The sequence below is a fragment of the Saccopteryx leptura genome, chromosome 5 (assembly GCF_036850995.1).
Source record: "Saccopteryx leptura isolate mSacLep1 chromosome 5, mSacLep1_pri_phased_curated, whole genome shotgun sequence".
Classification (NCBI taxonomy): domain Eukaryota; kingdom Metazoa; phylum Chordata; class Mammalia; order Chiroptera; family Emballonuridae; genus Saccopteryx; species Saccopteryx leptura.
The window spans coordinates 59,134,808-59,150,751 of NC_089507.1; the positions used below are offsets into that span (position 1 = coordinate 59,134,808).

At 37.4% G+C, this 15,944-nt stretch overlaps 1 protein-coding gene across 2 annotated transcripts in view; it reads left to right on the plus strand.

The window, feature by feature from the left end:
- Positions 1-15,944, plus strand: part of MRPL1 (mitochondrial ribosomal protein L1) — a 62,862-nt gene that overhangs the window by 23,449 nt on the left and 23,469 nt on the right. For both annotated transcript variants that reach the window (XM_066384657.1, XM_066384656.1), the window contains 2 exons: positions 486-597; positions 13,807-13,913. In XM_066384657.1, the coding sequence (XP_066240754.1) occupies positions 486-597; positions 13,807-13,913 (219 nt within the window). The remainder of the gene's footprint in view (positions 1-485; positions 598-13,806; positions 13,914-15,944) is intronic.

Below are 15,944 nucleotides of genomic sequence, written 5' to 3' on the forward strand. Positions count from 1 at the left end.
AGTTTCAATTCTTTGTGAAAATACTTACAGATTCAGTTCTCTTGATGCTCTCAGTTTAGGAAGGGAGTGTAGTTACTAGTGATTTGGCAGATGTGGTTATTAATGTTACATGTGACATACTGCAAAATTTTCAGCATGTTTATTCAGTTTTAATGACATATGAATTCTGCTTTGGGATTTTTCAGCCATATACAGATCAGTGCTATGTGCTAGCTTCTAACACTTTCACGTAACATAACCCCATGGAAGAATTAAACCCATTAACTATGTATATATTTTTAAATGTGTGTGACTTTTTAAAAAAAAAATCATTTGCTTCTAATGGTTTTCATAATTAGTAAATGTATACATACGATTCCTATGTTTGAAGAAAAAAATTGTGCTTAATGTCTGTTTTCTAAATTATAAGGGAACTTATTAAACTTTATTTTCAGAAGGATAAAGCTTTTCATATCATCTAAGGTCATCCTTTTCCTTATTTTTAGGTTTTGGATGATGAAATTCAATCAGACTTTTATGTAGCTGTTCCAGAAATAATGCCCGAGCTTAATCCATTAAAGAAGAAACTGAAAAAAAAATTTCCAAAGCTTACTCAAAGTAAGGGAGAATTATTTTTATTATTCAACATGCTATCAACAACTTTCTAATATATATATTTAGTTAGAAAACAAAATTGCTAATATATGTGTAGAATAAATAATATGTTCTGGTATTTGAATTTTGTGTTATATAAGAACTTGCAGATTTGATTTTTCCCCCTCTTTGGCATTGCTCTTGCAAATCTATTATAACTTGAAAACCTAATTACGATATAATATTTTAAATTTAGGCCATATTCTAGCTCTGGGGTCCCCAAACTTTTTACACATGGGGCCAGTTCACTGTCCCTCAGACCGTTGGAGGGCCGGACTATAAAAAAAAACTATGAACAAATCCCCATGCACACTGCACATATCTTATTTTAAAGTAAAAAAACAAAACGGGAACAAATACAATATTTAAAATAAAGAACAAGTAAATTTAAATCAACAAACTGACCAGTATTGCAATGGGAACTATGCGCCTCTCACTGACCACCAATGAAAGAGGTACCCTTCCGGAAGTGCTGCGAGGGCCGGATAAATGGCCTCAGGGGGCCGCATGTGGCCCGCGGGCCGTAGTTTGGGGACCCCTGTTCTAGCTTGAAATTAATTGTTGAATGTATTACCCACTAAGTATGTTATCATTGTACTGTGTTATATCAATATAACATGTATAGCTAATATATGTCAGGATTTAGCAGATATATGAATGCTTACAGCGCTCATGGCTCTGTAGATTTTTCTCTTCAGGAACTTCTCTCCCTTATGGATATTTCTCCATTACGAAATATGGCAAGAGAGGTGAGGTTGCTGCATAGATAGCCATGTTATAAAGTATGAAATATTAAATGATAAATTCACAAAGTGCTGCTTCTGTTCTGTAGGAGAGGAATTTACACATAGGTGGGGAAATGAGAGGAGGCATCCTGAAGGGGGTGACAGTTAAACTGACCCTGAATAATTGGATAAGTAGATTAAGGAGAATATAATTTTAAATAGAATCTATTAATCATCAACACTGAAGTAAGTCAGAAATTATAGTCCATGTGTAAGAAATACAATTAGTTCTCTTTGGCTGTATTGAAGGGTACCCCTACATTGATATGAAAGAAAATAATGGGAAAGTGTGTTGGAAAGGTAGATTGATGTCTTATGGAGAAGGATCTGGGATAACATCCTAATAAGCTTGGACTTCTCAGTATTCAGCAGGAATCCCTTAGAAATTTTTAAGGTGGGGAGTTCTAGAAGTTTAATATAGCAAGAGTTCATAAGATATAATGGCATCAATCAAAACTAGAGGCAGTGAGACCAATTAGGGTGCAATTGCCAGAAACTGATAAAGGTAGTTTAAACTCAAGTCTTCATAATGTGACTGGAATGAGGAGGACAGATGTCTAAGATATTAGGACTTTGTACTAAGTTGTTAGAAATGAACAGGACGAGAGACAGTAAGAGAAGAGTCAGATGATGCTGAGATGTTTTAGGTGGTATGTTTGCTGTAGATAGGTGTTATTTCCAATAAGATTTCATCATGTAAACAGAACAAGTATTTTAAAATTGTTTTAGTAGATTGGACTTCAAGATTGAACTTCACATTTATCTCTACGTGAGCTGAAAAATCCTGCTAAAATTCTTTGTATGTGGTAGCCACTAACACTAATCTGAATTATAGGTTATGTTCTGTACTTTAAGCAATTTCTATGTACTCTTCAATTCTTTTGTTGTCCTAGAGTTTTGTTTATTTTTGATAGCGTGCATTGAGTAACACATCCTTATTAGACAGTGAACTGAGTTTTGGCACTTTTTTTTTTTTTTTTCATTTTTCCGAAGCTGGAAACGGGGAGGCAGTCAGACAGACTCCTGCATGCGCTCGACCGGGATCCACCCGGCATGCCCACCAGGGGGCGATGTTCTGCCCCTCTGTTGCATCCAGAGCCATTCTAGCGCCTGAGGCAGAGGCCACAGGGCCATCCTCAGTGCCCGGGCCATCTTTGCTCCAATGGAGCCTCAGCTACGGGAGGGGAAGAGAGAGACAGAGAGGAAGGAGAGGGGGAGGGGTGGAGAAGCAAATGGGTGCTTCTCCTGTGTGCCCTGGCCGGGAATCGAACCTGGGACTCCTGCACGCCAGGCCGACGCTCTACTGCTGAGCCAACCAGCCAGGGCCGAGTTTTGGCACTTTTTATTAGAGATTTCCTTTTCAATAGTGTTTGTTGTCATAGAATCAGACTTAATATTCTTTCCTAAGTAAAACCTAAAATTGAAGATTATTTTAATAAAAGTTAAATATGAATTGGTTCAATTTGATGACAATATTTCTCATAATTTTTTTCTAATTAAATTCAAGCTCAACAAAACCGAACAATTAAAACTGGAACTAGCCTGACCAGGCAGTGGTGCAGTGGATAAAGCGTCGACCTGGAATTCTGAGGACCCAGTTTCAAAGCCCGAAGTCACTGGCTTGAGAATGGGGTTGCCAGCTTGAGCATAGAATCATAGACATGACCTTATGGTCACTGGCTTGAGCAAGGGGTCACTGGCTCAGATGCAGCCCATCGGTCAGTGCACATATGAGAAAGCAATCAATGAACAACTAAGGTGCTCTCTCCCTTCCCATCTTGTCTGTCTGTCTCACTAGAAAGAAAAACAAACAAAAAACTGGGAACTAAATACTGAGTATATCTATTCAGCTAGCTCCTTGCTTTGCAACTAACTGGTATTTCACAGAAGTTAATTTTGTCACCTTTGCTACTTTATCCATTCTCTACTTAACACTTTAGGCCTTTATGGGTTTTTTTTTAGCCTTGGGGTTTGTTTTTTTTAAATTACCATTTTTATCACAAAATTTGTCGTTTTTAGTCTGAAAGGTTTTCAAGAACTTCATTTCAAATGAGAAAAGTTTTCTTTCAAAATGTTTATTTATACTAATGGGCTTTATTTTTACTTTCATAATGAATCATAGTTTCCACACACCAGAGTCAAGTTACCTATGTATGCCCCCCCCCCCCCCTTTGATTAACAAAGCATTTTGAAAAAACAGGCCTTTCTCTTCCTCTTAACTTTTGTTTTTTTTTTACCCCCACATGATCTGTTTAACAGCACTGGCAAAACATTTGTGTTCTTTAAACATGAAGACAAATGATTAACCTGTCAAAAATGTTAAAACAGAATATACCGGATGTGCATTAGAACAAATGAAGCTTGCATTATGCATTCTCAGAGCTTGTTCAGATTCTTGTTTGGGAACATTTGATTCCCCTTATATCCACCAAAAGATTATAGGGTAAAATAGAAATTACATTTTGAGCAAATGGATGATATTAAAAAACAAACAAGCCCCTACAGCTAAGCTCATTGGTTTCCCATTTTGTCTTATATTTTGTTTTAGTAATGGGAGTGGGTGTAACCATCTTGGCTAGATTGAATGTTCACATTTTGCAGCATATTTAATGCTACAGCTTTATTTGTTTTATTTTTAATTTTAATTGCTTACGTAACTCTAGGCAAGTTCTCTATTTTTAAATGCACATTTGGCTTTTTTTTAGTATTTCTTATTTCAGATTAAAAAGACATTTAAAACTTGCTTTTAAAATTTCTTGGAAGAAAACAGGCTTCATTTTATTTGTTAACTAGCTTTTCCCTCGCCCCTAGAATATAAGTGCCCTCTGAAATTCTTTCATCTCTAATATACTGTAGATGTATTTATTGATATTTTTGATATTTTATTTCTAATTTTATATGTTTAGAATTTACTTTAAAAATGCTAGTGTGAAAAATATTTTGACTTACTGGAATCTGTTTTCTATTGTACATATTAAACCATGGTAGGTACTATAGCATATATGGAAACGCTGAATTCTTTTACACTATACTAAGTTATTGACAGGTAGATGGGAAAGGGACATGACGAAAAAATTGAACCCGCCATTGCTAATTTTTCTTTATATCATATTTAGCTCTTAGAATTGAATGTCAGTGCTCTAGTTGGAGTCTTGTCAAAAGGATACTGCAAAATAAAAAGGATATTCCAGTGGACTTGTCCAAAAAAGTATATCTACTGAGTAGGGGACTGGCCTTTGTAAGGAAGTTGATGTATCATATTTGAGAGTAATGGATGTAAAATTATTGAAATTGAATGTGAAATATTATTAGCTCATTGACTGTGGTATTGCTTGCATTATTGAAACAATTAAAACTGGTTATATGAAGAAAAATACAGAAAAAGAAATTTTTTCAGAGTAATCAATTTGAATTTTTTCTAAATTTTCCCCTCTTGTTTACTAGTGAAAGTTTCCACTGGTGATTAGGTACAGTTATAATTATTATAGATGAATTATGTATTATAGCTGATTCTGTTATTCTTTTCTTCATTTCCTTTACGACAGCTGTAGTCCCCCCTTGCATTTCCTCTTATGTGCTAAATGTTCTCTCTTCTCAGGTCTTTGGACTTATTGCCCTATCTGTGTGTAATGCTCTTTGCTTATTTTCGTGGCCCACTTTCTCATTCAAATATCATCTAAACAAAAAGGCCTTCTACGACATCTTGTATAGAATGTTACCCACCACTTCATATTAACACTGGATTTCTCATGTTGTGTTTTTATATTCTTTTTAGGACTTCTGGCATCTGACATTTGTTATTTATGGGTGTGTATTCAGTTCTCCCATTAGAGTAAGGGCATTTTTTGGTTTTATCTACTACTATATTCTTATGGCCTAACAGAGTACCTGGCACATAGTATGTGTTCAGCAAATATTTGTACAGTGCATGAACATTTAGCGCAGCATTCAGTTGATAGAAGATATAGCTTAAATACTGCAACTGAAGAGTAGACTTTCTACAATTTATAGGGTTTTCCTGGATTAGAATAAATGTATTTGTAGTTACTGAATAGCTACTATGTGCTGATCCTGGAGTGCGATGGCCATTAAAAAAACACACAAGTTCCTTGCTGTCTTGGAGCTAAGAGTTTCATTTCTGTATTAGATGAACTGGCTCAACTGAGCATTTGGTCATGCTTAGATTTTTCTAGTGAAATAAATAAACTGAAAACAAAACACATCCCTCCAAACTTTTTTTAAAATTTTTTTAAGACTTTATTCATTTTAGAGAGGGGAGAGAGAGAGAGAGAGAGAGAGAAGGAAGGGAGGAACAGGAAGCATCAACTCCCATATGTGCCCTGACCAGGCAAGCCCAAGGTTTTGAACCGGTGACCTCAGCGTTCCAGGTTGACGCTTTATCCACTGCACCGCCACAGGTCAGGCCCCCCAAACTTTTATTATATTCAGCTATCCTTTCTTGCTGTGGTCTTAGTCCTTTCTGTTGTTTCATACAAGTGTTTCAAACACAAGTGGTCTTTAGTGGTTGGCTGTCTTCATATCTTTACCAAGTGTTACTCTTCCTTTCATTCTTCTCTCCCATATTAAACTAAAATATTCCTCTCAGTAATAACCATAGATCTTTCTTTTGCCACATTTAAAGATCTCTTCTTAGTCTTTTCTTTCTTAAAACTTTCTTTTAAACTATGTAATTTTAACCTACTGCCTGCCTTTCTCAGTAACTATTTCTTCCTTGTCCTGCTTCTTACCTGTAATATCCCCTGCTAAATAAGAAAAGAGAAAGTACATCAGGGTGAAATACCTGACAATATAGTTTAGTGCACGTTAGGTTCATTATGGAAATTGAATGGAAGGAATTAGAGAAAGAGAAAAGGAAAGAAGGAAGAACAAGGAAAAAAGTAGAAGAACATAAAAGTACAGAGAAAAGAGGAGAGCAATTACATAGCAGAAAGGGATAGCAAAGCCCTAGAGGTAACAGTGAAGATTTAGCATTGGGTTATACTGAAAAACAGAATAGAATAATGGTTAATATAGACCTCTCTCAGACTTGGCTTGAACAAAATTTTTTAAACACTTTTGTGCCTCTGTTTGTTCATCTACAAAATGGATTTTATGCTCCCCATAATATTTTTGTTATAATGTATGGAAGACTTAGCACAGGCTGAGTATATAGCAAGTTTATAATATGTATGTGTCTCTCTTATTATTGATTCCCTTTGAGTCTAAAGTAGCTATTCTTGTGCTATAATTACTTTAGGAGAACTCACTCATTTTCATGTTTTCAAATATCATTTTTACTTTCATAACTCACTTATTGAATAAGTAGATAATTATTGAGTACCTACTAGTGTCAGTCAGTACACTTAGTACTGAGAATTGAAAGATGAAAAGATATTTCCCATCTTTAAGGAGATAAAAATTAAACAGTGATAGAAATGAGAACAAAGTGCTGCATTAAAATGCAGAACGTGTACCAGTGGAAAAGTACAAAATGCTTTGAGGAATGAGGCACTACTTTGTAGAATCAGATTATGTGAAGAGAATGCCAGCTACATTGAGCACTTAAGCATGAACAGGCATTTTTTTTCCTCCATACATGGGGAGAACACTAGGTAGCGGAAATGGCCTGTACTAATGCACAAAAGTATGAGTGAGCCAGTTATGTTCAGGAAATTATAAGTAGCTTTCTGTCATTTGGTGCATATATAATATTATCAGATCTTGGTGCTCATTGAGGTTCAACAGTGATAGGCAGTGGGCCAGATCACAGAAGGCTTTGTGTGCTGTGCCGTGCCATGGGAATTAGATTTTATCCATGCAGGTAGGAGCCATTGAAAAATAAAGCTCAGAAGAAAGATATAAAATATGTTAATTAAAATATGTGGGAGCGATTTAAATGATAGAGTGGTGATTTGCAGATGATGAAACGTTAAGGCCAGCAACCAGTGAGGAGGCCTGTGCAGTAGGCTAGGTAAAAGGTCAATAAGGACAGATTTGAGCAGTGGCAATGATGGCAGAGAAGAGGAACTTTGCCGTGGGATATGGAGGAGATAAAAGTAACAGGAGTTACAGATTAGTTGTAGGGGTAAGGGAAAGGGAGGAATCGATAGTAGAATGATTCCCTAATACTTGTCTTGAGTAGCCTAGTGAATACTACTTTGAGGGTAGATATACAGGAGATGAAGCAGGTTTGGGCATGATAATATCACGAGGTGAGGTAGAGAGGATGGAGATAGGCTGGCACAAACTTACTCTTTTCTTGAAAGTTTTATTAAGGTGGAGCAGGTTGTGATAAATAAATGTGCACATTGTAATCTCTAGGACAAGGAAAAAATACGTACACAAAAAGATATATCTTCAAGTTAAATAGAGGAATAAAAATGTTATACTTTTTGTTTAAAACAAAAGTAAAAGAATAGAAGAACAAACAAGGTGAAGCCAAAAATAAACAAACAAAACATTAAAATAAAGACCTAAATTCAGCCATATCAGTAGTCAGGTTAATTGGAAATGAAATAAACACTACAAAAGGCAGAGATTATAAGAGTACAAACAAGTAACCCAATTATATGTTATCTATAGGAGACATACTTTATGTTCAAACACAGATAGGCTGAAAGTAAAATGAAAAGTAAAGATACACCATGAAAACAGCAAGCACTGGAGAGTTGAGTTGGCCATATTAATACCAGACAAAATATACTTTTGAGATAAGGAATTTATTAGAGAAAAAGATGGATATCTTATAATAGTAAAAGGACTTGTTCATCTAAAAACAAAACCACAAAATACATGAAGCAAAAGCTGACAGAATTGAAGGAGAAATAGATTAATCATCAAGTCCAGTTAGAAATTTTAATATTCTATTCCCAGTACTGATTGAAAATATAGATAGAAAATTATAAAGATATAAAAGATTTGAATAAAACTATCAACAAATTTGACCTACTTAATATTTATAGAACATTTCACCCAACAATAAGAAGTATTGTGTGATCTATACTTTTCGAGTGTACATGGAACATTCACCAGGTTAGACCATTTGCTGGGTTATAAGGCAAGTCTTAGTAAATTTAAAAGTATTAAAATCATTCAGAGTATGTTTTCTAATTACAATAGTTAAATCAGTAACCAAAAGAAATACGAGAGGCCATGGTTAACTTGCTCAGTGGGAGTGTTATCCTAGCATGCCAGGGTTGTGGGGTCGATCCCCTGTCATGGCACATATAAGAAACAACCAATGAAGGCCCTGGCCGGCACTGAGGATGGCTCCATGGCCTCTGCCTCAGGCACTAGAATGGCTCTGGTTGCAACAGAGTGACGCCCCAGATGGGCAGAGCATCGCCCCCTGGTGGGCGATGCCAGGTGGATCTTGGTCAGGCGCATGTGGGAGCCTGTCTGACTGCTTCCCCGTTTCCAACTTCAGAAAAATACAAAAAGAAAAAAAAAAAAAGAAACAACCAATGAGTGGACAACTAATTGGAACAACTAAATAGAACAGTGAGATGATGCTTCTCTCTCTCTCTCTCCCTCTCTTCTCACCCTCTCTCTGTCAAATCAATGGAAAAAAATACATGAGAAATCTCTAATACATTAACATCAAATAACCTATTTCTGGATAACTGATAGATAAAATAAGAAATCCCAAGGTAAATTAGAAAATGTCGTTAACTGAGTGATAGTGGCATACAACACAAAACTTGGGTGCAGCCGAAACAATAAGGAACATATGGTAATCTGCACAGGGAAATTTATAGTTTTAAAGACTAACTTAGAAAAGGAAGGTTTAAAATCATTGTTCTAAACTTTTACCATAAGAACCTAGGGAAGAAGCAAATTAATAAAAAGAAAATAATAGTGGAAATTAATGAAATAGAAAAAGGACAAACAATGGAGAAAAGCAATGAAAGGAAAACTGATTCACTGAGAAGATCAATAAAATTGATAAAACTTTAGCTGGACTGATTTTTTAAAAGGAGAGATAACAGATTATCAAGATCAGGAATGAAAGGGTGACCTCAATTCCTAAACCACAGACATTAAAAGATAATAAGGTGATACTGTTACTATGAACAACTTTATGCCAATAAATGTGACAACTTACATGAAAGAGAGATGAGAAACACCAATTATTTGTTGTGGTACCTTAGTTGTTCACTGATTGATTTCTCATATGTGCCTTGACTGGGGGTGGGAAGGCTTGAGCTGAGCTAGTGGCCCCTTGCTCAAGCCAGCAACCTTGGGCTCAAGCCAGCGACCTTAGACTCAAGCCAGCGACTTTTGGGCTCACGCCAGCAACCTTTGGGCTCAAGCCAGATGTCTTTGGGGTCATGTCTATGTTCCCATGTTCATGCTGGATGAGCCTGTGTTCAAGCTGATAACCTTGGGATTTCGAACCTGGGTCCTCAGTGTCCCGTACTGATGTTCTATTCACTGCACCACTTCCTGGTCAGGCACATCTTCTTATTTATTATTGTACTATCTGTCATACTGTTTAGTACTCAGTTACATCAGAATGTGATCCTAAAACTTTATAGGGTAGTTGTTGCCTCTGCACATCTGTTTTTTCTCAATTGATTATAAAGCTCCTTGTGGGTAAAGTGCTGCTGAGCCATGCTACACAACTCAGCTGATCCTAGAAATAATATATGCCTAGGGTATAGTATGCTTTCTGTGTAATGAGATTTTGTTTTGTTTTTTAGCTTTTATTGAATTTCTTGGGTGACATTGGTCAATAAAATATATAGCTTTCAGGTACACAGTTCTATAATACATCATCTATAGATTGTATGGTGTGTTTACCACCGAAAGTCAGTCTCCTTTCATCATCATTTATCCCTCCCTGACCAGTGTCTGCCTCCCCCCCCTAACTTTTTTTGTGTGTGTGACAGAGATAGAGGGACAGATAGGGACAGACAGACAGGAAGGGAAATATGAGAAGCATTAATTCTTCATTTTGGCAATTTAGTTGTTCAGTGATTGCTTTCGCATACGTGCCTTGACCCAGGGGCTACAGCAGAGCGAGTGACCCCTTGCTCAAGCCAGCGACCTTTGAGCTCAAACCAGCGACCATGGGATCATGTCTATGATCCCACACTCAAGCCAGTGACCCCGCACCCAAGCCAGATGAGCCTGTGCTCAAGCCGGCGACCTTGAGGTTTCAAACCTGGATCCTCTGGGTCCCAGTTTGATGCTCTCTCCACTGTGCAACCGCCTGATCAGTCTCCTCCAATTTTCTTATAATCACCATAATTTTGACTGTGTCTGAGTTTTTTTTCTTAATCCCTTTACCATTTTCAACCATCCTCCCAACCCCCCTCCCCTCTGACAGCTATCAGCCTGTTCTCTATGAGTTTGTTTCTCTTTTGTTTGTTTATTTTGTTCGTTAGATACCGCATATGAGTGAAATCATACGGTATGTGTCTTTCTTGGCCTGGCTCATTTCACTTAGCATAATACTCTCTAGGTCTGTCCACGCTGTCACAAAGGGTAAGATTTCCTTAGGTTTTAACAGCCGGGTAGCATTTCATTGTATAAATGTATCACAACTTTCTTTCTCTCCCCTCCCCCCCTTTTTTTTTTTAAATTAGAGAGTGTTAGGGAGAGATAGAGAAACAGGAACATAGAGCTGTCCCTGCATGTGCTCTGACTGGGGATTGAATCAGCAACCTCTGCCCATCCAGACAACACTTCAACTAACCGAGCTATTGATTTTTAGAGAGAGAGAGATTGGAGGGGTGGATGGAAGCATTCATTTGTTGTCCCACTTAGTTGTGCATTCATTGGTTGCTTCCTGAGTGTACCCTGACCGGGGATCAAACCTGCAACCATGTCATTTCAGGATGATACTCTGATTGAGCTAACCAGCTAGGGCCTGTACAGCAGCTTTTTTATCCACTCATCTATACAGATGGACACTTGAGCTGCTTCCAAATCTTGGCTATTGTAAATAATGCTATACTGGACATAGAGGTGCATATATTCTTTTGAATCAATGTTTCAGGTTTCTTTGGATATATTCTCAGAAATGGAATTACTGTGTCATAAGGCAGTTCCATTTTTAATTTTTTGAGGAAACTCCATACTGTTTTCCACAGTGGCTATACCTATCTGCATGTCCACCAACAGTGCATGAGGGTTCCCTTTTCTCTGCATCCTCACCAGCTCTTGCTTGGTGATGTATTGATAATAGCCATTTGACGGGTGTGAGGTGATATCTCATTGTGGTTTTAATTTGCATTTCTCTGATGATTAGTTCATTGAGCATCTTTTCATATGGCTGTTGGCCATGTGTATGTCCTCTTTGAAGAAGTGTCCATTCAGGTCTTTTGCCCATTTCTTAATTGGATTGTTTGTTTTTTTGGTGTTGAGTTATATAAGTTCTATATAAATTTTGAATATTGACTTATCATGGGGTGAATTGCAGAAGACACAGTGGGAGTGGTGTGTCTTTAGTGGCACATACTTTATTTTATATTTTACCCTTCAAATAATTCACATTTTCTATGTATAAATTCAAAGGTTTTTCAAGTTAATTTATGATATTTTGGAATATTAAAATATGTATTTTTATGTATTGAATTTGACTTTGTTTTCAATGACTAAAGATTGGGAAGATTAGCTTATGTTTGGAGTCTATTATGTGATCCTTTGAAAATTCTTAGTTTTTACTTTGATTCCATTTTTCTCCTTTTTATATTCAATTGCATTTATTTTTCACTTCAGTGAAGGACAAAGTGACAGCAGAATTCATTACATTAAGTTTTGGGGGTTTTTTAGGTTTTATTTATTGAGTTTTAGAGAGGAGAGATAGAGGGAAAGTGGGGGAGAAGCATGAAGCATCAACTTATAGTAGTTGCTTTCTGTATGTCCCTTGACAAGGCAAGCCCAGGGGTTTGAACTGGTGACCTCAGCATTCCAGGTCTACACTTTATCCACTGTGCCACCACCACAGGTCAGGCTAAATTAAGTTTTAACCCTAAACTCTTTTTTTATGGCAGCTTCTGTAAAGCAGAGCTGTATCATTCACTGTGATGTTATTTCCATTACTAAATATTGCTACTTTTCCTAGTTTCTTCTCTTCTTTATGGTAAGCCAAATCAGGTGAATTTTACACAAAGGTAGATAAAATATTCTTAAAAGATTTCAAGGCCTGCCTGACCAGGCAGTGGCGCAGTGGATAGAGCATCGGACTGGGATGCAGAAGACCCAGGTTCGAGACCCCGAGGTCGCCAGCTTGAGCGCGGGCTAATCTGGTTTGAGCAGAGGCTCACCAGCTTGAAGCCAAGGTTGCTGGCTCCAGCAAGGGTTTACTTGGTCTGCTGAAGGCCCGCGGTCAAGGCACATATGAGGAAGCAATCAATGAACAACTAAGGTGTTGCAACGTGCAATGAAAAACTAATGATTAATGCTTCTCATCTCTCTCCGTTCCTGTCTGTCTGTCCCTGTCTATCCCTCTCTCTGACTCTCTGTCTCTGTAAAAAAAAAAAAAAAGAAAAAAAAAAAAAGGATTTCAAAGCCTGACCTGTGGTGGCGCAGTGGGATAAAGCGTTGACCTGGAAGTGCTGAGGTCGCCGGTTCGAAACCCTGGGCTTGCCTGGTCAAGGACATGTGGGAGTTGATGCTTCCAGCTCCTCCCCCTCTTCTCTCTCTCTCTCTGTCTCTTCTCTCTCTCTCTCTGTCTCTCCCTCTCCTCTCTAAAATGAATAAATAAAAAAATAAATAAATAAAAAGATTTCAAGGCTCCACTGTGACCTTTTATCATGGATTATTTTACAGATTTTAATTTTTCATCAATGTTTCTAAAGTAGATATGTAGCATTATTGCATATTCTTAATTTATTAATTATCTATTACTGTGCAACAGTAATACTGCAAATATAGTAGATTAAAACACACATTTACTATCACAGCTTCAGGGTCTCATAAAGCTCCAGTCAAAGTGGTTTCATCTGAGACTTGACTGGGGAATGATTCACTTTCAGATTCATGTGGCTTTCTGGCAGAATTAAATTCCTTACAGGCTGCTGGACCGGGCCTTGGTTTCTTACCCTGTGGCCGTCTTCATATGCACCTCATAACATTGCACATTGCTTCTTCAAAGCCAGTAGGAAGAGAGGCTCTTCCCAGATAAGAATTGCAATTTTATGTAATATAATCATGTACACATAATTATTCTGTTCCTTAGAGCAAGTTGTAGGTCCCATTTAAACTCAAGGTGGGGGGATTACACAGGGCATGAATTCCAGGAAATGGAGACACTCTAAAGTCTCTGCCATACTTATTTACTATACCTTAACATGAGATGAATGCTTTTCCTATTCAGCAATTTTTGCTACTTGATTAGATGGAGTGATAACTTTGGATTTTTTATTTTTCTAACCACCAGATTCCATTGGCCGTGACATCCCCAAAATGCTTGAGTTTTTTAAAACTGGACATGAAATTAAAGTAGATGAAGAAAGGGAGAACTTTCTTGAGACCAAAATAGCAACAGTAAGTTACAGTGGAAATTATTCAATAACCCTTATACCAGTCCTTTGAACTTGTACTTATCACTAGCATTAGGAGTGGCGCTAAATATACACATAGATAATTTTTTTATTGATTGAACTCATAAATTTTAATGATACCATAGAATTTCTTCCTTCTGAATTATGTGCCACCCACTGACATTTACTTGTACTTTGATTTATTTGATTATCTGTTTTGTGTATGTTATTTTTTTTTTCTAATATTTCAAGCTTATTGAGAGTGGGGTCCAGATCTTAATGTATGCCCTATAGAACTTTGCATAATGCTGAACCCATATTAGGTATTTAATGCTACTTTGATGGAATTGAGTAATTTGCTTTATTTTTATGAATTATTTCTGATTATCCCTGCATGGGTTTTAAAAATTCTTTGCCTATTTATAGAAGATACTAGAAATCAATTTCCAAAGCTACTTTTGAGACACTAATAGAGATGTTAAATTTTTATAGGATTGTGTTTTAAATATATACATAGCTGTTTGTTAATATCTTTTTATACTAGAATCTTTAAAATACTACTTAGTGTATGTAATTTTGTTCCTGTGCAATAACTATAGGGATAACAATAATACTGATAGCAAATTTTAAATTGCCTTCCAGTGCCAAACACTACACCAAACACTTTCTTTTTTCCCGTTCTTTTCTGAAATGAGAAGTGGGAGACAGACTCCTGCATGCACCAGATCAGGATCCACCTGGCATGCCCACCAGGGGGTGATGCTCGGCCACTCTGGGGCGTTGCTCCACTATAACTGGAGCCATTCTAGCGCCTGAGGCAGAGGCCATGGAACCACCCTCAGCGCCCAGGCCAACTTTGCTCCCATGGAGCCTTTGCTGCAGAGGGGAAGAGAGAGAGAGAAAGGAGGGGGAAGGTTGGAAAGCAGATGGGCACTTCTCCTGTGTGCCCTGGCCGGGGATTGAACCTGGGACTTCCATACACCAGACTGACGCTCTACTGCAGAGCCAACTGGCCAGGGCCCAAACACTTTGTATAACTTGTCTTTTAATACTCAAACCTGTGAGAGGGAAATTATCATCCCCATTTTACAGATTAAAGCATTGAAGCCCATAGAGGTTAAATACTTTTTCCAAGGTTTCATAGCTAGTATGAGGCAGAATAGGTATTTTGAATCTTGGCAGTCTCCTCAAGAGTCCAGGCTCTTTATTTCTATGCCATCCAGCCTCATGGCTGGATTATTTGAATAGCTATTATTCCTTCTCCCACCCTACATCTAAGAGGAGTTCCGCATTAGTAGACCAAGCTAATTGAGCTGTGCCCACTGTAGATAATCAGAAATACTGTATAGAAAAGGTGCTTAGCTAGTTTTATGGAAGGAAAACTTGCTTTAGAAAGGGGCTGTGGAGAGAAAGGAACCTTCATTCACCTTGGTGGGAATGTAAACTAGTATAGCCACTCTGGAAGACAGTATGATAGTACCTCGGAAAAATTAAAAACAGAATTATCATATGACCCAGCAATCCATTCACTGGGTATCTACCCAGAAAACTAAAAAACACTGGTACACAACGACACATGCACCCCCATGTTCATCACATCATTAATCACAGTGGCTAAGACATGGAAACAACCAAAATGTCCCTCAATAAGGACTGGATAAAGAAGATGTAGTACATATACACAGTGGAATACTACTCAGCCATAAGAAATTATGACATAAGTGCCATCTACAACAACATGGATGGACCTTGAGAACATTATACTGAATGAAATAAGTAAATCAGAAAGAGCTAAGGACTAGATGATTTCACACATAGGTGGGATATAAAACTGGGGCTCATAGGCATAGATAAAAGTGAAGTGGTTACCATGAGGGAGAGGGATGTGGGGAGGGGAGTAAAAAGGGACAAATACGGGATGTGCAGCAGATCTCATGGATTACTATTTGGCAATAACAAGGGATAAACTATGTATACATGCTACATTGTGGATTATCCTGAAAAACATTGTGCAGTGAGACACCAGACACAGAAA